The 20968-nt window shown below is 56.7% G+C and overlaps 1 protein-coding gene and 1 pseudogene across 2 annotated transcripts; one reads left to right on the top strand and one right to left on the bottom strand.

Annotated features, from left to right (window-relative positions):
* Positions 1-1841: 1841 nt before the first annotated feature.
* On the bottom strand, positions 1842-10668 carry CA4 (carbonic anhydrase 4). Of its 2 annotated transcripts, none has more exons than XM_033431614.2 (8): positions 10539-10668; positions 5902-5955; positions 4783-4938; positions 3928-4073; positions 3710-3808; positions 3379-3442; positions 3093-3259; positions 1842-2699 (listed from the first exon to the last, which is right to left on the bottom strand). In XM_033431614.2, the coding sequence occupies exons 1-8, from the start codon at positions 10627-10629 to the stop codon at positions 2505-2507; spliced, it is 972 nt and encodes a 323-aa protein (XP_033287505.1). In that variant the 5' UTR covers positions 10630-10668; the 3' UTR covers positions 1842-2504. The 2 variants fall into 2 exon arrangements, with proteins under 2 accessions (XP_033287505.1, XP_004271775.1); XM_004271727.3 differs by lacking the exon at positions 10539-10668 and adding an exon at positions 10214-10496.
* A 6144-nt stretch (positions 10669-16812) lies between these two features.
* LOC117202093 (60S ribosomal protein L31-like) lies at positions 16813-20764 on the top strand (annotated as a pseudogene).
* The last annotated feature ends 204 nt before the right edge of the window (positions 20765-20968 follow it).

Genomic DNA, 20968 nt, shown 5'->3' with positions numbered 1-20968 from the left:
TGACCTTGCTGTAAGTCGAGCGCTGACAGCACCTGCTCTGGCCTCCAGTTGCAGGGGACAAGCTGTGCCCGTTGTGGCCCCCACTGGCCAGGTTTATTACTGCGGGGTCAGAGGGACGGCGGCGGGGGGCCGGGGGGAGGGTCGTGTGCCTGCAGTCGGGGGTTGGAGAGGCCCAGGGTCCCCTACTCGCTAGAAAAGAGCTGGGACTTCCTGGTTCTGCTGCCACATTATTCACTGAACGTTGCCTTGAGGGTATAGTTGGGGGGGAGGGGCAGTTCAGACTTCTGAGAGCCCTGAGCCTGAAAGGGGGAGGGGAGGAGGAGGGCGCAGCTTGGAGCTTAGACCCCCCAGCCTGCCTGCGTGGGAACCAAAGAGAACAGGTTCGTGTCCACACACCCCCTGCTGACACAAGCTGCCTGCTGTTGCCATAGTGACAGTAATACCAACACCCCCACCAAGGCTGGCTGTGTGGTCAGCAGTGAAGGGAGGGGTGCTTATTCTTGGTCACGAAGGAGGAAAGGGAGAGGGAGGCTGCTATGGAGGGGAGCAGCCCTTGTCCCTCAGCCTAGCTGCGTGTGGTCAGGGACTCTGAGGGTATCTGAGTGGGAGAAAGCTTAGAGGTCACCTCCTCCAACCAGCCCCCCTCCAGAGACCAACGGCAAGCCAGGGCTTCCAGCATCGGTAGTGGAATCCCATGTGTGCTGACCTAGCTCTGTGTCTTCCTGTGGGAATCTATCTCATCACCTCCAGACGGGAAGCCTGTTACAGAGAGGTTGTCCCTGCACCAGCTGACCTGGCCCCGGCCCCAGGGCCCCTCGCCACCCAGCAAGGCCCATTCTTGGCCTCTTCCCCTCTTCTCATGCTCCTCCAAAATCCATTCTTCTTTTTTTTTTAAGTTTATTTATTTTATTTATTTATTTTTGGCTGCGTTGGGTCCTTGCTGTGCACCGGCTTCCTCTAGTTGCGGCTACTCTTGGTTGCGGTAAGCGGGCTTCTCATTGCTGTGGCTTCTCTTGTTGCGGAGCACGGGCTCTAGGCGCGCAGACTTCAGTAGTTGCGGCACGTGGGCTCAGTAGTTGTGGCACGTGGGCTCTAGAGCTCAGGCTCAGTAGTTGTGGCGCACGGGCCTAGTTGCTCTGCGGCATGTGGGATCTTCCCGGACCAGGGCTCGAACCCATGTCCCCTGCATCAGCATGCAGATTCTTAACCACTGTGCCACCAGGGAAGCCCCCAAAATCCATTCTTAAAATCCATCTCACGGTCCTCCAAAACTCCAGCCCTGCCCTAGATGATGAGGTCCCGGAGCCTGAGGCCCCTCAACCCCTGGCCCCCTGGGCCCAGCCTGGCCTGGGACCTACCTGTGGGGCCCTTATTTCTTTCTCCCTGTTTTCTGGACCCTCCTCTCTGCACCTGCTGCCTCCTAGTCTCACTCCCTTCTTGGGCCCCAGAAAGGAAAAAGCCATTAGAGACAGGATCTTGGGGTGGGGGAGGTATGCCTTCATTGAAAGCTCCTAAGTTCAAGGGCCAAAGGCCCTTGGATTCACCTGTGACCCAGTAGCTCCTGGATGAGGCATCAGTCCTAACTGCTCCCCGTACGCCTCACCCCTGCAGCCCCTGCACCACGGCCCCCGCTCCCCTCTCCCCCTTCCCCCTCCCCACCCCCCCTTCCCCCTCCCCACCCTCCTCACTTGCCCACTGTCTCTCTCCCCCTCCCTCCCTCCCTCCCTCCCTCCCTCCCTCCATGCATGAACACTTGCTGGCCTCCAGGTGGCCTCCCCCCATTGGCTCCTGCAAGTCTTCTGATGGATGCCCCTTCCCACTGATTGACCACAGCCATCTGATACGGTATACAATGTGTCTCTTTATTTATAGTGTCTCCTGCTAGACTGTGAACTCCAGGAGGACAGGCATTTTGTCTGTCTCATTCCCCGCCACAGCCCCAGTGCCTAGAACATAGATGCTCAAGAAACACTGGGGCAAATAAATGAACCCCACTACCCACCCCACCTAGGCTGTACCCACACAGGACCCGCACTCTCCACCACTAGTACAGGGCGGAAGGTGCTGGCCGGCTCTCAGCTGGCTCTGCCGTGGCCTCACTCTGTGGCCTCCACCCAGCCTCCTTTCCTTTCTGGGCCTCAGCTTCCCCCATTATATAATGAAAGGCTGGATTGGAACTTCTCCAGCTGTGGCTGTGTTGGAGCTCTGAGGTCCCTTCGGCATCTCTCCAATTGGGGTGTCAACGGGGAATTCACAAAGGTGGGAGGGGTGCCGGCTCAGAAGAAATCTCCAGGCCCTAAGGCCCCACCCTGGCATGCTGGGGTGGGTTGAGGGGAGCAGGGCAGCAGTAGTTGTGGGAACTAAAAACAGACGTAAGAGAGGTTTCCCAAAAAACATGTCCCTGTTTTAATCATCACCAAAGTCCAACCCGGGAAGCCTGAGGAACAGAGGCTCAAGCCCTCTTAAGGGCTGAGACCAGAGGTCAGGTGTCCAAACACGAGTCGTCATCGGAGGAAGCCTGCTGTCAGGCAGGTGAGCACGGGGGCCAGCAGGGCGGGCAGCGGCAAGGGCAGCAGCCGTCCCGGGGCCTGGGACCTGAGAACCTGGCGCTGCCCCCGGGGCTGCAGGGGCCTGACATTGTCTGTCATTTTCAGTTTCTTCTCGTTGTCATAATACAGCTTCTGAGAGAATGCCAGGATCTGTGGAAGGCACAGGGCTCAGCAGGGAGGGATGAAGCTGGCGGAGCTGCACTCCTCACTGTGTGACCTCAGGCCAGTCGCCTGGCCTCTCTGAGCCCCCTCAGGTTCTTGTGCAGAGGAAAAGAATCAGGGATGTAAAGTGCTTTGCATCCATGGGGGCTCAGCTCCCATGCGTGTCCTAAGCAGAGGGGACTCGCAGCTCTGGGCTTTGAGGGCCTGTGATTACTATCACTATCATCACTGTTACCAGAGAACAGTGGTTCTCAAGCTTGAGCTTGCATTAGCCTCGCCTGGGGGCTTGTTGAGCCCCAGACTGCCTGGGGCCCCCCGCAAAGGGACAGTTTCCAGGAGCTGACGCAGGGGAGGCTGCACCCTCAGCCGGGCCCCGTGTACCTGGTCCTTGTGGAGCTGAATGGGCTCCTGGAACACGGTCCAGACCACCTTCTCATCGCAGCCTGGTGTGGTGAGCGAGCCCGGGTAGCGGAAGTAGTGCCTCAGTTTCTCCTTCTTGGGGAGCAGGTCGAAGAGGCTGATGTTGTCTTTCAGCATGGTGTTCATATCTGGGGAGACTCACACACCTCACTCTGAGAGTACAGGCTCCTCCACCATCCAGACCTCATTCTGTAGGAAGAAGTCTTCTCCCCTCCCCCAGCCCCCCGCCTCCCGGGTCCTGACTCACTGGGATTGGGGATGTCAGACAGCGCCTGCACCAGGGGCTGGAAGTTAACATTCTCGGATCCGGCCTGGAACAGGAGGGAAAGGGGCTTGAGAGAGGCTTGTGGGGAGCCGGTGGAGACCACCAGTTCACTCTCCCAGTCTGGGGTGGGGCGGGCACGCAGCTTCTGGGACTGAGGCCCTCAAAGGCCCTGGGCTCCCCACATGGGGAGGTACAAGTCACTGAGAAACAGAGGGGAAGTCGGAGCTTCTCCAGCCCCTCCCGCCTTGCTGGGATCCCAGGTCTCTGGATCCTAAGAAGCAGCGCCTCGAGCCCTGAGGGACGGCAGCCCCACCTCCACCATGAAGGCCAGCACCGCGATCTCATCTTTGGGGTCCTGGTTCTGGTTCGTGTTCCTTGATGTCCCCTTTTCTTTCTCATGTACCACGTGCATCTGGTAAGGGGTGAGAGGGATGGAGAGAGAACCCGTCAGGGTGCTGGACCCTCCTTCTTGCCCAAGGCAAGTATACCCAGAGCCCAGCCAAGGCATCCACCTGGGAAGAGGTCCCTCACCTCCATGGCAAAGCGATCCCCGTCGAAGCTGTGCTCCGAGCCCCAGTCCAGCACCTTGGACCAGTGCAGGTGCAGCTGCTTGGCCCGGTACCGGGCGGCCAGTCCTCCTCCAGCAATCGAGGCCTCGGCCCCCAGCAACACCATCACTGGAGGGCACAGGAGGGGGCAGAGTCCTCGCACCCACCTCCCCCAGCCTCTCCCAGCCCCTCATCCCAGCTCCAGCCAAGCAGGACCTTCTCTCCTACCTCGCACCCTTCACGGGCTACGGTCCCGGGCCTGAAGGGACAGGAACAGTGGTACAGCTGGACCTTCCCCTGGCCCCCTCCTCGGCCTCCCTGTCTGCCTCTCCCTCTGTACACCCCTCACTGCCCAAACATGCAACTCAGCCCGGTCCCGCCCGTGCTTCAACCCCCTCCATGCGTGGTGCCCCAATGTTCCCAGGGCCACGTCCAAACTCCTCAGCCCTGGGCAACCTGCCCCAGGCCCAGCTGGACTGACCCTGGGCTGGCTCTGTCCTCCATGCACGTGGGGCCACATGCAGCCCTTTGAACACCCCAAGCTGTTTCACGCCTCTGTGCCATGCTGTCCCTTCTTCCTAGAACCTGTCCCCTCCCCCACTACAGATTGCTCTGATACAGGATTGAAAATACTGATAGAATGTTCCCTCCTTTCCAAAGTCCACCCTGCTTTCCCCACCCCACCCTCCCAGGGATTTTCAGCCTCTCCTCAGCAAAAGTGGACAACCTGGTGTGCCCTGCCAGGAGGAGCCCAACCCTCCAGTCCTTGGGGAACTTGGGTCCCAGGATCCCGTGCCCCTGCGGTCCGGGGCCTGCATCCAGCCCATCTGAGACCTACCTGAGTGGCCATTGTTTTGCACGGCCCACTTTTGCTTCTTGTCGTAGCCGGAGAAGGAGAAGGGTCCCAGGTTTGGGTCCAGCAGTGTCTTGGCAGTGGCGATGTTGATGGGGGACTGGTGGTCATTCTGGCAGCTATCGCCCCACTGGTCCGGCCCTGAGCAGGGAGGGAGGGTGGGCTGGGAGTCAGGGGCGCCTGGCACCGAGGTGTGGCATCCTCCACCCCACTCAGGTCAGGCCCAGCTCAAGGCAGCAAGGTCTTTGGATGGCTGGCAGGCTGTGCTGGGGGGATGCCCAGCACAGAACTCCACCCTCACCCCTCTCCCTCCTCAGACACTCACACTCACACAAAACCAGCAAGGCGTGGTGTGGACAGGGTAGGACTAGGGTGTGAGCTCTGGGGTAGGGGACCACCTCAGATGCTGGGCTGTGAAAGGAAAGCTCCGTGATAACCTGCTTCCTAGGGGTTCCGAAGTTCAAAGGAGGTTGATGGGAGAGTGCGTGGAAGCAGTGGAGTCCCCTGGAAGGGCCGCTTGTGAAAGGACCCCGTGACTTGACACTAAGCTTCATCTGAGCCCTGGGAGGCAGGGAAGGAGCCCCAGGGGAGCCCAGCCCCCTGCACCCAGGACCTCCCACACCAGTGAGCGGGGCCGGGGGGTTGGGGAGCACTGTCCAGTCACCAAAACAGCAACGGTGGGAGGAAAGCAGATTGCAGGAAACTGGGCAGCGCTTGAAAAAGTACAAAGAACCGCCACGCAGGCCCACACGCAGGGGTGTCACTGGAACAGAATCAACTCTCCATTTTGTTATGAGAGGAGCAAAATGAATTTCTCGCTTTGATGCTGCTCCTGATTTATTTCAGAGGACCAGAGGGCTGACTCTCTTGGTGTCAGAGACGATGACAGGAGGTCCCAGTAAAAACTCAGGTCACTCTATGTTCCCTGTGCCCTGAGCACCAGGGGAGAGAGAGAGAGAGAGAGAGAGAGAGAGAGTGTGTGTGTGTGTGTGTGTGCGTGTGTGTGTGTGTGTTAGGAGCTGATATCTGACTGGGGCCACCATCACCTCATCCTTCCCACCTTCCCTGGGTCTCCATTTCAACCTGGAGACTCGCTGCACTTACCCAAGCAGGTGTAGTTGGAGGGTTTGACTTGATTCTGGTAGCACCAGTGTGACCCTGGAACAGAGAGAGGAAGGATGTGAGGCCTGTGCAGAAGCATGTCAGTGTATCTGTGTACACACACATCTGTCCCTATGAGTGCCAGTGAACTGTGTGCACACAAGCAACTGTGTGTGTGTGTGTGTGTGTGTGTGTGTGTGTACACAGTGGGCCAGAGGCTGGGAATATCCCTGGAGTCAGAACCTGGCCTGAGATGGGATAGAGCATTCCTGGGGTGGCATCCTGGGGGACAGAGGGCCCAGGGGAAGGAGCCTTAAGAAGAAACTGTAGGGATGGAGAAGGAGGCAGTCGAAACAGCCAGGCTCCAGGCGTCCCTGACCCACAGCCAATCCACTGGTCCCCTTGCCCAGGGCACTGTCCTCAGAGAAGGCAGACCAGACAGCCAGCAGCCCTTGAGGGGCCCTCCAAGGCGGGTCAGCTCTCCCCAGGGGCTAGCCTGGACACTCTCTACCTGTTGCTCCTCAGCCTCCCCCTCCCTCCTTGCATCCCCTCCCTCAAACCTGGAAGGGAGGCTGGTGAGAGGGGAAGAGGAGGCCCCCCAGGACAATACAGCCAAGTTCAGCCTGGCTGCTTTCCCAGAGTTGATGGGATGATGAGGGAGATTAGGCTAGTCCCTCCCTGGAACACACCCTCTTGTGCTATTAAGACCCATTCTTGTCTAAACTCTCACAGTCCTGCAGGGAGGAAGGCAGCTAGGTCTTTTCCCCTGTCCCTCCAACCTGCAGTCCTGGTGTTTGGGACCAGACAGACTTGCCTTCCAATCCCCCACTCGCCTCCGGACAGGAGAACCAGCATCTCTGAAAAAAGGCTGTATCATGGATGTAGCTCACTAATGCAAGATGTTGACAACAGGGCAAACCGTGCACATGGGAACCCTCTCCTCTGTGCTCTCTGCTTGATGTTTCCGTAAACCTGAAATGCCTCTAAAATTACTCTATTGATTTTTAAAAGAAAGTCTGTGCCAGCAGGGTGGACAAAGCATTTGATCAGAGCTGGAATTCTAGCTGGGCCACTTAGGAGCTGTGGGTTTGGGGACAAGTCACTTAATCTCTCTGAGACTTAGTTTTGCTGTCTGTAAAATGGAACTAATACCATCCACCTCATAGGACTGTGGGGAGGATTAAATGAGAGACGGTAGAGAGTGCTCCAGGCAGTTGGAATTTAGTCAAGTCCCTGACGAGACCTTCCCTTCTCCTTGGCTTCCTCCCTCCCTCCCCTCCTCAACCTCCTGTCAGGGCACAGATGGCCAAAGTCAAGGAGAGAAATGAAGTGAGCTGGAAAGAACTCAGGGATGAGGAAATTCCTAAGAAAAGCAGAGCTTCCTGCTCAGCCTGAGCTAAGGCCTCTGAGCACATCCATCCCCACCCAAGCCCACCTCCTCTGGGGTCCCTGCAATGGGCATGGGGTGGAGAGGGGGCAGGTTCTCGGCAGGGGCTGGGAGGAAGGCCAGGAGACTGAGCACCTATAGGAAATTGGCCACCCCGCACTCTGGGCCCTTCAGAGCCACCTGGGGTTTCCCAGTCTCCCAGGTCTGGATCAAATGCTGTGCCTACTTTGCTGACACAGCCTCTTTCAGAGATGAACAGTGCCTGCAGTGTCTTCCCCTGGCCAGTCCACCCCCTGCCCGGGACAGGGTTCTGCTGACCCTGGGACTTGCTGCATCTGGGCAAGCCTGACGAGGGTCAGCTCTGCAAAGGGCAGTGGCCACTTCCCATCCAGGCCCGTCTCTGCGTGTTGGCAGACTCTGATGCCGGAGCCCACCACCCGGCCTCCAGTCCTGGCTCTGACTCTTGCTTATTCTCTGCAAGAGAGTTCATTAACTTTTCTGAGCCCACTTTCTTCCTTCCTTCCTCAGGCAGAAGGAGCTGCCACTGATCTCCCAGAGGCAGTGTCTAAGGACACACTGGATGGGAGGTCATTTGCATCCGTGAAAGTCTTCCTGTTATGATTCTCCTGGGTCTCAGAGGTCCTGAAAGGCAGAAGGCGCATCTGAGGTAGAGCTGGCCCCTCCTGGTGACTGATACCCAGGGGGAAGCTGTTTTCAGGGGAAGCCTGGCTTGAGCCGGAACCCTCAGGAGCCAGCTCTGATGGGTGGAACCCCTGTCAGCTTCCCTGGAGCCCAGCTGGTCCAGGCTGAGCTTTTCTGAGGAATTTGCTCCTCCCTGCTTCTGGCTACAGCTCCTAGGGTTGTCATGGTGACCTCTGATCCACTGTCTTAATCACAGAGACTTTTGACCCACTTGGTTGAATGCTCTTGAAACTACCCTCTTTAGGAAGCAGAAGCCAGGAAAATGTGATGTTGATGAGGCCAAGGCTGGGGGTCAGGTCTGTATCTAAAGGCTGAAGGTAGGGGCTGGTTTTTAGGCAAGTGGTGGCAGGGTCACGGAGCAGCTCAGACTCCTGTACTGGTTCATGAGGGAGCAGCCCTTACAGATAATTACCAGCCAGTTCTCTCAGGCCACTTCCTAGAGGACCTGGGAAGGAGAGGAGCTACCCACAGGTCTTGGCTCCAAGCTCAGATGCTGCCTAGTCCATCTGCCCTGACCAGAGATGGAGTGAGAGAACTAACGACCATCGCCAGTCACCCAGTCACTGTCCCCCACCCTTGACGTACCCACCACCCCAGCCCCCTGCTTTAGAGCTGATTGAAGAAGTTCTCTCGGGTGGACCTTGCTCACCGCACCCTCCCACTCCAGGGGGAGGGAGGAATCCTGAAAACCAGCTCAGCGAAACCCGAAGATGCCCTGGGCAAAGTCTCAGCAGCTCCTGGCTAGGTCTGGGACTCTGAAGGGGCCTATGACCCTCTCCCCTCCTCTCTCCCTGGCAGAAGATGGTCTGAGGACGTCGATGTACAGCCTGGTCACTCTCCAGCCTCAGGTTCCCTAGGAGCTGAAATGGGGCGGGGTGGGGGGGGAAGGCAGGACCCTCGGCAGCTCCCAGTCAGAAAGCCCCCACGCTTAAGGGGAGCACAGCTTGTGAGAGGGGGCGGCTGAGAGAGAGCCCTGGCTGGCGGAGTCCAGGCCATGTGGCTACGGAGTGCCTGCTATGTGCCACACAGGCACGGCACTAAGCACCTACTCCCACCATCTTATTTGAATCCTCAGAACGATACCTGAGTCAGATTACTCTCTGTTTTGTAAGCGAGGAAACTGACTTACCCAAGGAGGAAACTGACTTACCCAGGAGGGAAGTGACCCAAAGCCACACAGCTACAAAGCAGCCGCATTAATTGCAAAGCATTTCTCTTTCTACAAGCCCAGTAGCTTAAGTAGGTCTCAAACCTCCAACCCTACATGTTAAAATGTTCACATCCCGCCTTTTCTGTTTCCTCCTCTCCTAGGAAGAGGCCGGGAGTTGCTGCAGGATGCCCCTCATACCCCACCATGGGCCAGCTAAGGGTCTCCTTCGTTGCTGCTGAGGGCACCCTCAGCCCTCACCCATGACTCCAAGAGAGGAGCATCTAGCTTTAGAGAGGAGATTCGGCCAGGTGGACCCCAAGGACCATCCGAGGGGTAGCTGAGATGGGGACTGGCAGATGGGGGCCTCCTTCCAAGGAGATGGGGACCCCCGTGGGGCCGCAGAGAAGGTGCCAGATTGGATCCCTGTGCCTGGACGCTGGAGGCGCCTTCAGCTCCTTATCAAATATTAACACCCCTCTCCTGCCACGTTCCACATAGGCGAATAATTAAGAGCTCGGCCTCACCATTAATCTTTAAACGAAAATCACCCTGGCCGGAAAGACCGGCTTGGCTCCGGTCTCCGGATGTCCCCCTCCAGGCTCCCTACACAGTTCTGGAGGTGAAGGGTGCTGGCAGCGTCCGGGGACAAGGCACCCAGGGTGGGAAGCGGGGATGAACGGGCCCCACTGCACCCAGTTTGTTGTCCTTGCCCCGGGCCGGGGGCAGCCACCAAGCACTGAGCCCCCGCCGGACGGACAGCGACCCACGACAGACGGAGGAACACCAGAAAGGGTAAGAAACGGAGGCGCGCGCCGCGGCGGCTCAGAGACGCATCCTTGCCCCGGACCCGCACGGCGCCCAGCGAAGGGCCCCGGGCCCCGCACACCGCAGTCGCGCACACGCTTTGCACCCGCTGCCCCGCGCCCGCCGCGCCCGGCCGCCCGCGCCTCTCCGCTCCCGCCGCCCGCGCCGCCCCATCGCCCGCGGGCGCAGCCTTGGCGGGGGGCGCGGGGCCCGAGCGCCGAGGGGCCACGGAAGGGCCACCGAGGGGTCCCGGGGCCGAAGCCCTCGTTCACCTGCGCGGGCCCAGGGCCGGGCGGCGGCGAGGACCAGGAGCGCCGGCAGCAGCCGCATCCTGCGCAGGAGTGGCGACGCCGCCGAGCCGGGGACCGCGCGCTGAAGAGGCCGCCGGGGGTCCGCGGTCCTGCCGACCCAGGTTTTATAGCGGAGCCGCGACGGGAGGGAGCCCCGACAGCAGGACGCGGGTAGCGGCTCCTCCCCCTGGCGGGTCCTCCCCTCACCTGTCCCTGATCTAAGAGCCTCCACGCCCCCACTTGCGCTCCGTACCCACCCCCACCGCCTGGTCACCTTCCGACCGGTGCGCGAGGGCCCCTCACCCACCTGCGTCCTTCAGCGCAGAGGCGGCGCCCTCCTGCCTCGCTCCTCCCCTGTTCCACACCTGGTCTCTGGTTTGGGACCAGGGTAGCGACATTGCAACATACTCGATCCACACAAGGGTGGGGACCCCGAATTCCTGCCTTGGTTCGTTTTGGCGTGGACCGCTGCGCAGCCCTCTCGCCTCCGAAGCAGCCCGCGGGGGCCTTGGAATGGGCTGGGGCTGGAGGTTCGGGGAATGGAGATAGCGTCGGAGGGATGACAGAGTTGAGGGATGTGCGATGGTGTTTCTTGAATCCGGTGTCCCCAGAAAGAGGGCTTGCTTTTCTGTCTCAGGCAGTGACGGCTGATTCTCTGGGTCTTATCTCTTTTTCTGTTCCCTCCCAGGCTGCTCCAAACTTAATTTCTAAGCAACCCAGGTACTGCCCCGTGGTCCAATGGCTAAGACTCTGTGCTCCCAATGCAGGGGGCTGGGGTTCAAGCCCTAGTCAGGGAACTAGATCCCACATGCCGTAACTAAAGATCCCACATGCCGCAACTAAGACGCGGCGCAGTCAAATAAATATTTGAATTTTATTTAAAAAAAAAAACAACCCAAAGCCTGTTCTTCTAACACAGAGTGAGGACACTTATGAATTTCTGTGCAAGTGTGTATGTGATGGCCAGCGCTGGGGATGCTGAGGGGGCGGAACTGAGTAATGGATTGCAAAGAGGCTCAGTGAGAGAGGAACTAATGGGGTCAGAGAAGAGGGGCTGGTCCTGTTGAGCGCACCACCGCCCCCCCGACTGCAGAGATAAGATGGGAAGAGAAGAGACTGGGGTCTGAATGGATCTCTCCTTTTCTCATCTGCCAGAATCTTCAGAGGAGTTCAGGGAAAGAAAACTTGCCTTGGAGGAGGCCCTAGCATTTAGGGAAATGGGGCTGGGGGCCTCCATGAGAGGAAGCTGCCTCTTGTCTCAGGAAGGATGCTCCCTCTCCTGGACTTGGCTCGCCTGCTACAATGCCTCTATAGACCCCTTCATGGCTCTAGGTACTGTGTGTCCCACATGGGGTGGGGACTTCCGTGGCAGTTTGAGAAGTTCACTCAGACTTGAGTGGGGAATATGGACTTGGGTGGGCCTGGGTCCCCTCCTTCGACAGGAAGCCCCAGTTTTCTGGTCTAGTCACTTCCCCATCCTCTGCCAACCTCTCAGCACCCACGGGCCTCTGAACTTAGGCAAGAGACCTCCGAGGAGGGATTGCCTCCTCCAGAACTATCTGGGCAAAGGGGCTTCCTCCCTGCTTAGAGTCCTGGCTGACTGCCCCCCACCTTCTGGCCCAGGATCACACAGCCTCAAGGAGCAGCTTTGATCCTCCAGAGAGGAGAGTGGGGGAAGCCACATCAGGCTTAGGGTCCTATTGTCTGTGCTCCGTTAGAATTGCATCAACAGCCTGGGACTTGGACAGTCAGGGGAGGGATTCCACACCCCGGGATCTTTTCTGGTGGAGTCGATTTGTGTTCACAAGGCTGTAAAAATATATCTTTTAGGACTGGGGAATTGAGTGGGGAGGAAGCCCGTTCCTGGGAATGAAGTCTACTTCAGGGGTCCCTGTAACCCCAAGCCAGCCCCCCTTACAGGCAGGAGAGAGACTTAGAAACCTTTGGTGGGGCTAAGGGGCTATTGACTGGTGACCTTAGAGTCACTTCAAAGTCCCTTTGGGAAGAGGAAGAGGAAGCTGGTTTCTAAGTAATCCTCTCCCTTCCCATCAGCGCAGCCCCTACTATGTTTTGGGCCAATGAGCTGGGGGAGGAGAACCAGGCCCCTGTGTGGTGTTCCTTCTGAGGCATGGGGAGGGGGAGGAGGTTAAGAGTGGGCGCTTCCTCAAGGATGCGTCTTAATCACGGGTACCACCGAGACTGCACATGGCTCCTGCTCTATCCATCATCTCTGATTCCAAGGTTACACAAGGCAGGTTACTTTGTGTTACCAAGGTCACCCAGCCTTATCTCCCAGCCTGGACCCCTGTCCTGCCTGCCGTAAACTTGTCGCCTGTCACTATCTAGTCACCCTGGGCCTAGTTTCCCTGGAGGGGACATGACCCCTCATTACAGCAGGGATCATTAGATCAGGGATGGGCCCTGCTATGTCTCGATGGGGCCCATAAAGCTGCCAGCCCAGGCCCAGCTGTCCCAGCCCTGCTACAGCCTCCTTCCTCTTACTCCACACAGGGTCCCTGAGCTTCCTGTGTTCAAGTCCCTGCTCTTCCTTTGACTCAGGGATGACCTAGGGCAACTTTCTTACTCCTCTCTGATGGCAACTTCCCCATCTATAAAGTGGTGATGATAACCCTGCCCTGCTGACCTCTGCCAATAAACAGTTACTGGGCCAGAGGCTGCCCAGCCCAGACTTTCACAACCAGCCTCCTGGTGCCTTGGGTGTAGCCACTGGGCCATTGCGGAGGCAGAAATGAATCACAGTTCTCCTCCTCTGAGGATTTTCACGCCATGGCCCTGTCTGGAACAGGAGGGAGGCGCTCGGGGAGCGACAGGGCTTTGAGCTCAGACAACCCTGGATCACCTGTGGCTCTGCCCACTTGCTTTGTGACATCAGCCAAACCTTGGTTTTCTTCATCTGTGAAATAAAAATCATACCCCTGTCTTCCTCATATGTTTCTTTCTATTCTTTTCTTTTCTTTTCTTTTTGACGTGGACCATTTTTAAAGTCTTCATTGAATTTATTACAATATTGCTTCTGTTTTATATTTTGTTTTTTTGGCTGCGAGGCACATGGGATCTTAGGTCCCCAACCAGGGATCGAACCCGCACCCCCTGCATTGGAAGGCAAAGTCTTAACCACTGGACCACCAGGGAAGTCCCCCTTATAGGTTTCTGATTCTCATGATTCATTGTGAGAACTCAAGTGACTAAAGCCTGAGGAGGGCTGACCAGGGGCCTGGGCACATGAGCACACTTCATCATGACCTCTGTCTAAGCAGACGTCCTTTCACCTGATTGAACATGACCCTAGGCAGGCATGGATGTGACATTGAGTGGAAGCGGTCACTGAGCTAGGCCCAGGGAGGGGCCCTGGCACATCCAGCCTCCTCTTGGTCTCCCAAGACCTAGGGAGGGGTGAGGAAGGCTGAGGGACAAAGAGGGAAGCCCCAACTGCAGGGACCCAAAAAGCTGAGATTCGGATTCAGCCTCTCCTGGGACTCTGATGGGCTTGGGGTGGAGACACAGGGGAGCAAGACGCTGCATTCCTGGTGTTCATAGGTCAGAGGAAGGCCTAGGACATATCCCTTAACAGGAGACTACCAGGTCTGTGATCAGGGGGTGAGGTGGGCAGATGGAGAGAAGGCAGAAGCTTAGAATAGGTTTTGGAGCAACACTGCCCTGGATTCACATCCCCACCTCACACTCACCCTTCCCTCCTTCAAGCTCAGTGTCCTGATCAGGAAAATGGGGATGAAGACAGCGCCTCCCTCACATGTATGGTTAGGATTCAGCTAGATAATGCTGGGTAAAGGGCCTGGTGGAGGTCCAGGCACTTAGCAAGTGCTCAATAAACCTCAGCTGTTAAGTATAACTGTTACGGGTAGGAATAGCAGATGCCCATGATGTTACAGGAGCCCAGAGGACTGGCACCTGGCCCAGCCAGTGGGTGGAGAGCTGAGGGCGGGGGGAGGGGGAGGCTTCCTGGAGAAAATGAGTCTCAAGCTGAGTATTGGAAGACACACAGATGTTAACACGAAAAGGGAAGGGAAATCCAGGCAAAGGAAACAGACTGAGAGAAGGCATAGAGGTGGGGTGAGAGGGAGAGTGCTCAGGGATGAGGCTGGAGAGGTACTTGGCCCCAGAGAGAGCAGACTGGTATGTTGGGATTAGAAAGTTGGACTGACCTTTCCTTTTTTTTTTTTTAACAAATTTATTTATTTTTGGCTGCATTGGGTCTTCGTTGCTGCGCGCGGGCTTTCTCTAGTTGTGGTGAGTGGAGGCTACTCTTCGTTGCGGTGCACAGGCTTATTATTTCAGGCTTCTCCTGAGGCTTCTCTTGTTGCAGAGCATGGGCTTCTAGGCACACGGGCTTCAGTAGTTGTGGCACAAGGGCTCAGTAGTTGTGGCTCCCAGGCTCTAGAACGCAGGCTCAGTAGTTGTGGTGCACGGGCTTAGTTGCTCCGCAGCATGTGGGATCTTCCCCGACCAGGGCTCGAACCTGTGTCCCCTACATTGGCAGGTGGATTCTTAACCACTGCGCCACCAGGGAAGCCCATTTTAATGTATTTTTAAGAAAAAATATTTTAAAGAAAATAGTCAATCACCCCCACCTTAATCCATCTGTTTCATTTTTCCAACTTCTCTTTCAAACTTAATCTATATGCAAAACACTATTGACATAGTCCTGCTTTTTAACCTTCACCTTCCAGTGTCAACATGAGTCCATGTTACCTCACAGCCTCTGCAACTGTCATTTTGTGGTTCTGCAATGTACATGGCTTGTGCCATCAGCTTACTTTCCATTGTAAATAACACTGAAGAGAATATCTCCCCGCTGGAGAGGCAGGGCCACAGACTGGGGAAGGAAACCAGGGGTCCCAGATCCTTTCCCCAGCTCCTCATTGAGAAAAACTACCTTCAGTTTATGAAAATAGTTTGGAGGTGGGGTGAGGGTCCAAGGGACCCCCAGAGGCCAGTTAAAGAATCTGAGTCAGGGCTTCCCTGTGGCACAGTGGTTAAGAATCCGCCTGCCAATGCAGGGGACACGGGTTCGAGCCCTGGTCCGGGAAGATCCCACATGCCGCGGAGCAACTAAGCCCGGGTGCCACAAGTACAGAGCCTGTGTTCTAGAGCCCACGCTCTAGAGCCCACGAGCCATAACTACTGAACCCGCGTGCCACAACTACTGAAGCCCGCGCGCCTAGAACCCGTGCTCTGCAATAAGAGAAGCCACTGCCTACACACCTCAACGAAGAGTAGCCCCCGCTCGCTGCAACTAGAGAAAGCCTGCGCGCAGCAATGAAGACCCAGCGCAGCCCAAAATAAATATATTTTTTTAAAAAAAAGAATCTGAGTCAGGAGTTCTAACTCTTTGATCTCTGAAGTACCTGTAAGATAGGGAATATGGGGGGAGGCACGGTTCAGGGGGTAAGGAGTGTGTTTCTGTGTAGATTTGCGGGGTAGAGACGCAAAAGAGAAAAAGTGTGTGCCTGCGGGCGCCTCCTCTTACGGGTGTGTTTGCACAGCAGCGCCCTCTGCTGTCCCTGCTCCCCCAACAGTCCTGTACCGTTTACAGTTTGAAAGTCCTTCCCCCTAACTTTAGTCTGTCTTTCCCCATATTTCTTTTCAGTTGTGCGGAGCACAATAAAATCGCATTCAAAGAGTTGAAAAACAATTCTTTAGGTCCACCCTATACCCATTGCCCAGACCTTTAGCTCTGATAAAAAAAACAAATTCACCTGAGTAAATTTTAAAGATCTTATTGGCTTTATTCAATGATTCATGAATTGGGCAGCATCCAACCTAGCAGATGGAAAGGAGCTCCGAGGAGCTGTACAAAATGAAAGACTTGTATAGGCAGAGGGAGCGGGAACAAGGAAGTTACACTAGACAGAAAAGCAGATTGGCTGTGGCAAGGGCACTTTCCTTTAGAGAATGGTAGGGGTCGTTCAGAATGAGGCAGATTACTTAACTAGTGCTGGTTAGGCAATTCCTGATTGACTTTAAGATTCCGTTTTGGGGAGAGATGAATCTAAGTTAAGTCTCAGTTGGGCGATGTGGGGTTAAGCATAAGTGACTCCATTTGTCTTGTTTTTAACAGTCCCCTTCAGGAGACTTCCAGGACACTACTGTCATGTGCAACCTCATTTAATCTGAACTACTCTTAGGTGTCATAGGGAAACTGAGACAAGAAATTGAGAATGTGTCAGCAAGTCCCCTAAAGACCCCATCCTAACCACTTCCTTCAGGAAGTGACTCCCTGGCCCTGGCTCACCCATGCCCTGGGAACAGATGAGGGTGTCAGAGCTACAGATAGAAGCTGAGATTGAGCAAAGCTGCATAGATAGCTCACCTCCCCACCTCTGATAACAGCTTCCCATGGGTGCCTGTGGGATGGGTAGATCAATCTGCCCTGACTCTTCTCTTATTGTGGCAACAGAGGACGGGGGTGGCCGTGGTTCTGCTGTAGTAAGTAACCCCAAAGTTAACCTTGAAGGGTAAAGTTTATTTAATGAATCCCATGTGGGATGGGTAGGGGCAGGGCCGCCTTCAAGGGCATGGGACTTGTATAGTTGCACAGGGGCTGCACTTGGTTTAATGTTCTGCTGTCGCCGTCTTGAAATTCTTAATTTTTGAACAAGAGGCTCTGCATTTTCATTTTGTAGCAGATCAGAGTTGGGGCGGTGACGTGCAAGTCTTCTCACTGGATTTCGACACTCCCAGAGCTGTCCGGGAAGCAGCTGAGCAATGGCGCCTCGGAGAACCTGTGGACCAGCGGCCGCTTGTGGAGTCCTCGGCTAGCTTCGGTTCTGCTTTCTCGCAGGAAACGTTCCACACTCGCTTGCCGGAAACCCCCGGCGCCGCGCTGCTGCCGCCCCTGCCCTCGAAGCCGGCGGTTCTACGTGCCGGTTCCCGCCTAGGCCTCCGGAGCGCTGCCGGCTCCGTGCAGAGCTGCGTGACTCTGGGGCGCGCGCCACTCCCAGCCCGAGCGCCGGCAACCCGGGTCAGCCTCCGCTGGGAGGTAGTGCCGGGCGCTTTCCGCAGGCTCGGCTCCCCTGGAACGTGCTGGACAGCACCCGCAGGCCCTGCGCTGCAGACTTCTGCCTCCACTATCTGGTTTCACACCGTGCCCTGGGCTGAAGATCAGAAGGTGTAAGAAGGCCCCGAGCTGCGTGCGGTCCTGGAAGACCGTGCAGGGGCACAGCGGAAACGCACGTGCGGCAGGGCCCTCCCAGGGCTCGCTGGAGTGCACGAGCCCGGCGTGCTGGCTCTTCATTGAACCGTCTGAGCCCTCATTTCTGAACTAGCCCCAGCTTCTTTGGGCTTCCCAGAATTACCACCATTGCGACCTACACCCTCAAGGGCAAAAAGTCTGGACCGGGAGATACGGTACTCTACATTGGGAACAGCTGGCACCTTCCTCCTTGCCCAGTCTTTGGGAGGCACGGAATGGGGACGCCCACACGAGCTGGGGGTCACCCAGAGTCGAAGGAGGGCATATTCACTGTGTGAAAGGTACATGCGAGGAATTCTAGGGATTTTTCTCTCCTGCCTTGCAGGTAGCAGAGTCTGCACAGCTTGGATGCTTGTAAGGGGGCTGAGTCCGTGAAAACTGAGGGAGCCTTCCCAGTCTCACCAAACAATTCACAGGACAGGTTTGGAGTGGGCAGGGACTATGTCCATAATGTGTGAGTTCCTACCAGCCCCAGGACGGAGTATGAGATTCGAGTTTTGCCCACCTCTCCCGCGGTCCCTGGGTCTGGTCAGGTCATGGACATTCTCTCAGGCAAGCTCGGAGCTCCTGCGTGCCTCCAGTTCAAACCGGTGATGGTCTGAATTGTTGAGGCAGACGATGACCCATGCGGGTTATTGGACCAGTGTGAACATGCCCTGGAGTTCGGGTCGGATCCTGAACGGGGGACGCGTCTTCTCCTAGGGGGCGGAGGCCTTGGGGAACTTCAGCACCATGGGATGGACAGCACCCTGGAGGTGCAGGCCTAAGCCCAGTAGGGGCTGTGAGCGCCCAACTCCCCCATCGCGAGCTTTAGGGTGGGAAGCCAGGCGGAGGGACGGTCCGGACGGAGCCGAGCTCCTGGACCCGGGCCTCAAGCCCCAGAGGCTGTGTGGGGCTTGGGGCCAGTGCTCAGAGGATAGGGCCCGAGTTTGAGGTCCCTGCTGAGGGGGAAGGAGACGGGGAGGGAGCCAGAGCCGAGCTAGCCTGGGAAAGCTGGTGTTCCAGAACCGCGGAGCCGACGGCTGAAGGCGAGTCCTGGTCAACCCTCCTTGAGCCTCCATCCGGTTCGCTTGGAATTCCAGTGTAGACGCTGACTCTGGTGTTCTCTGCGACAGATGTCTGGCATTCGCAGGCCCAGGTATGCAGCCTCCACTAGCCGCCCCCGATTAGAAAGAAAGATAAGGGCATCTCTTGAAGGGAAATGGAGATGTGGAAGGGCTGTTCCAGGGGAGGGAGGCAAGGCACTCGGCAGAGCTGACCTGGTGACCGCGAGGAAAGTTACAGACTTCGAGGAACCGTATAAATGACCCTTCATAGGGTTCAGATTACACACCTCACGGGAGCAGAGCCGCCTCCCTGAAGCCGAACCGTCCCCAGCGCCTCCGGGGGCCGGTCGTAGGGCGTGCCTGTCGGACTGCAGACCCCGGACTGAGCGGACAAAGGCGGAGGGGAGGCGCTTGGGATGGGCGGCAGCTTGTGGCTCTGGGAGGGCTAGCGTGCAGGTGGTGCGGGAACCCTGACAGGTGCCCCCCTCCCCATCCCAGGGCCAGGATGAAACCCAGGGATCCCACTAAACATGACTCCATCTAGACACAATGCCCCATCCCCTGAACTTGCATTTAAGGCACCTGTCACACCCCACTAATTCATCTCTGGCCACATCCACTCCGCAGGCAGTCCCAGGGTTCCACCTCCTCGCTGTTTTGGCCTCCTCGAATTTCTGATTCCACCCACCTGGAACACCCCTTCCTAGTCAGGCTTGAAGATCCCCTTTCTCCTGAAATGTCTCCAGCCGGGCAGCATGTGCCGGGTCCTCTCCTCTGCCCAGGCTCCCTGGTCTTGTGGCAGATGGCACTCTGCGGGTCTCTCCTCTCTACCTTGGTCTGTCTCTCTCAACCCCAAGGCCCTGAGTTTTCTCAGGTCAGGAACCGGCTTGGCTTCTCCTACAGTAGTACTACACAGTAGGAGCTCCACAAATATTTGTCAGTGAAGGAGGCTTGTCTTGCTTTACTCAGCGTGGGTAGCATGGACTGAGGAAAGGCGGGCTCCTGAGGGCCAGTGGCTCAGGATCGCCCCGGGGAGAGTCTCGGTGAAATGACTGCCCCCCTGATCCAGCCACTGGTCCCAATCTCGGTTTATCCAGTTGTAGGATGTATTGGCAGTGTTATGAAAATGACATGATGGGGGAGAACCTTAGGGTCTCGGGCGTTCTGAATTTATTTTACAGATAGGGCTACAGGCCCAGAGGCGGGGCTGTAATTTGTCCCAGGTCACATAGCAAGGTAAGGGAGGGCCAATGTCAGAGGTTTTTTAAAGATGAACAGATGGAGAAAAGCAATTTCCAGCCCCAGAAAACTGAACTGGGGAAAACCTGGCTGCAGTGTGTGTTACTGCTCAAAAAGCTTCAGCTTTCCAACCCTGGCCTGGCAGGATGGCTCCTGCAAAGAAGGGTGGGGAGAAGAAGGGCTGGTCCGCCATCAACTAGGTGGTGGCCAGAGAATACACTATCAACATTCACAAGCACATCCATGGAGCGGGTTTCAAGAAGTGTGCCCCTCAGGCACTCAAAGAAATCCGGACATTTGCCATGAAGGAGATGGGGACTCCAGATGTACGCATTGACCCTAGGCTCAACAAAGCTGTCTGCGCCCAAGGAATAAGGAAGGCCCCATGCCATCTCTGTGTGTGGTTGTCCAGAAAACATAATGAAGATGAAGATTCACCAAACCAGCTCTATACGTTGGTTACCTATGTACCTGTTCCCACGTTCAAAAATCTACAGTTAATGTGGATGAGAACTAACTGTGCTTGTTCAATAAAGTTATAGACACCCGCCCCCCCACCCAAAAAAAAGCTTCAGATGTCCCTGGCCAGGGTGAGACCACTGACATCATCCAGAAACACACAGGCGCTGATCCCGGGTTTGCTGGGCCAGGATAAACGAGGGACTGTAGAGACCGTTTTTGTCCCACTCATACATTTTATAAGACCCAGAGAGAATAGATCAGCGGCCCCAAGCCACACCGCGAGGTAGGGAGAGGGCCTGGGATAGTGTTCTTCTCGGATCTGAACTGTTCATGGACAATTTCCTTCCACGCGAAGGAACCTCGACCTCCCAGACACGCATGAGGCAACCACCTAGCAAGGTCCTCCAACTTAGCAAGGTCTCTGCCTCGGGCCAGGGACCTGCCACCGATCGAGTGCACGACGCTCTACTTCTAGTAAAAAGCAGGAGTAATCGATTGGTTTCCCTGCCCGGCGTCGCCGAGCACTGATTGGCTCCGGTTTGGAACTGGGAGCAAGGCGGGGGCGGAGGGGTGGGAGGGGCTTGGCGCCGAGCCTGAAGCTTCTGGAGCAGTAGGAGAGCAGTCCTGTGCAACAGGTACTCGGATCCCAAAAGCGCAGTCCCGTCGCCAGGTGCTCAGTGAGTGCAGGAGGCCGGGCAGGGGCCGGGGGTCCCGTTCCTCCTCACCGCCATGGGGTCTAAGTCCCATTTAGTCCTT

This window comes from Orcinus orca, chromosome 19 (genome assembly GCF_937001465.1).
Source record: "Orcinus orca chromosome 19, mOrcOrc1.1, whole genome shotgun sequence".
Lineage (NCBI taxonomy): Eukaryota > Metazoa > Chordata > Mammalia > Artiodactyla > Delphinidae > Orcinus > Orcinus orca.
This window is presented reverse-complemented; position numbering and strand designations above follow the sequence as displayed.

Coding starts and splice junctions, on each gene's coding strand:
- CA4 (XM_033431614.2), bottom strand. CDS start 10,629: ATGTCGCTACCCTGGTCCCAAACCAGAGACCAGGTGTGGAACAGGGGA. Junction 4,939..5,901: donor CTCCAACTACACCTGCTTGG/GTAAGTGCAGCG, acceptor CTCCCTGCTCAG/GGCCGGACCAGTGGGGCGAT. Junction 3,443..3,709: donor TGCTGGCCTTCATGGTGGAG/GTGGGGCTGCCG, acceptor CTCCTGTTCCAG/GCCGGATCCGAGAATGTTAA.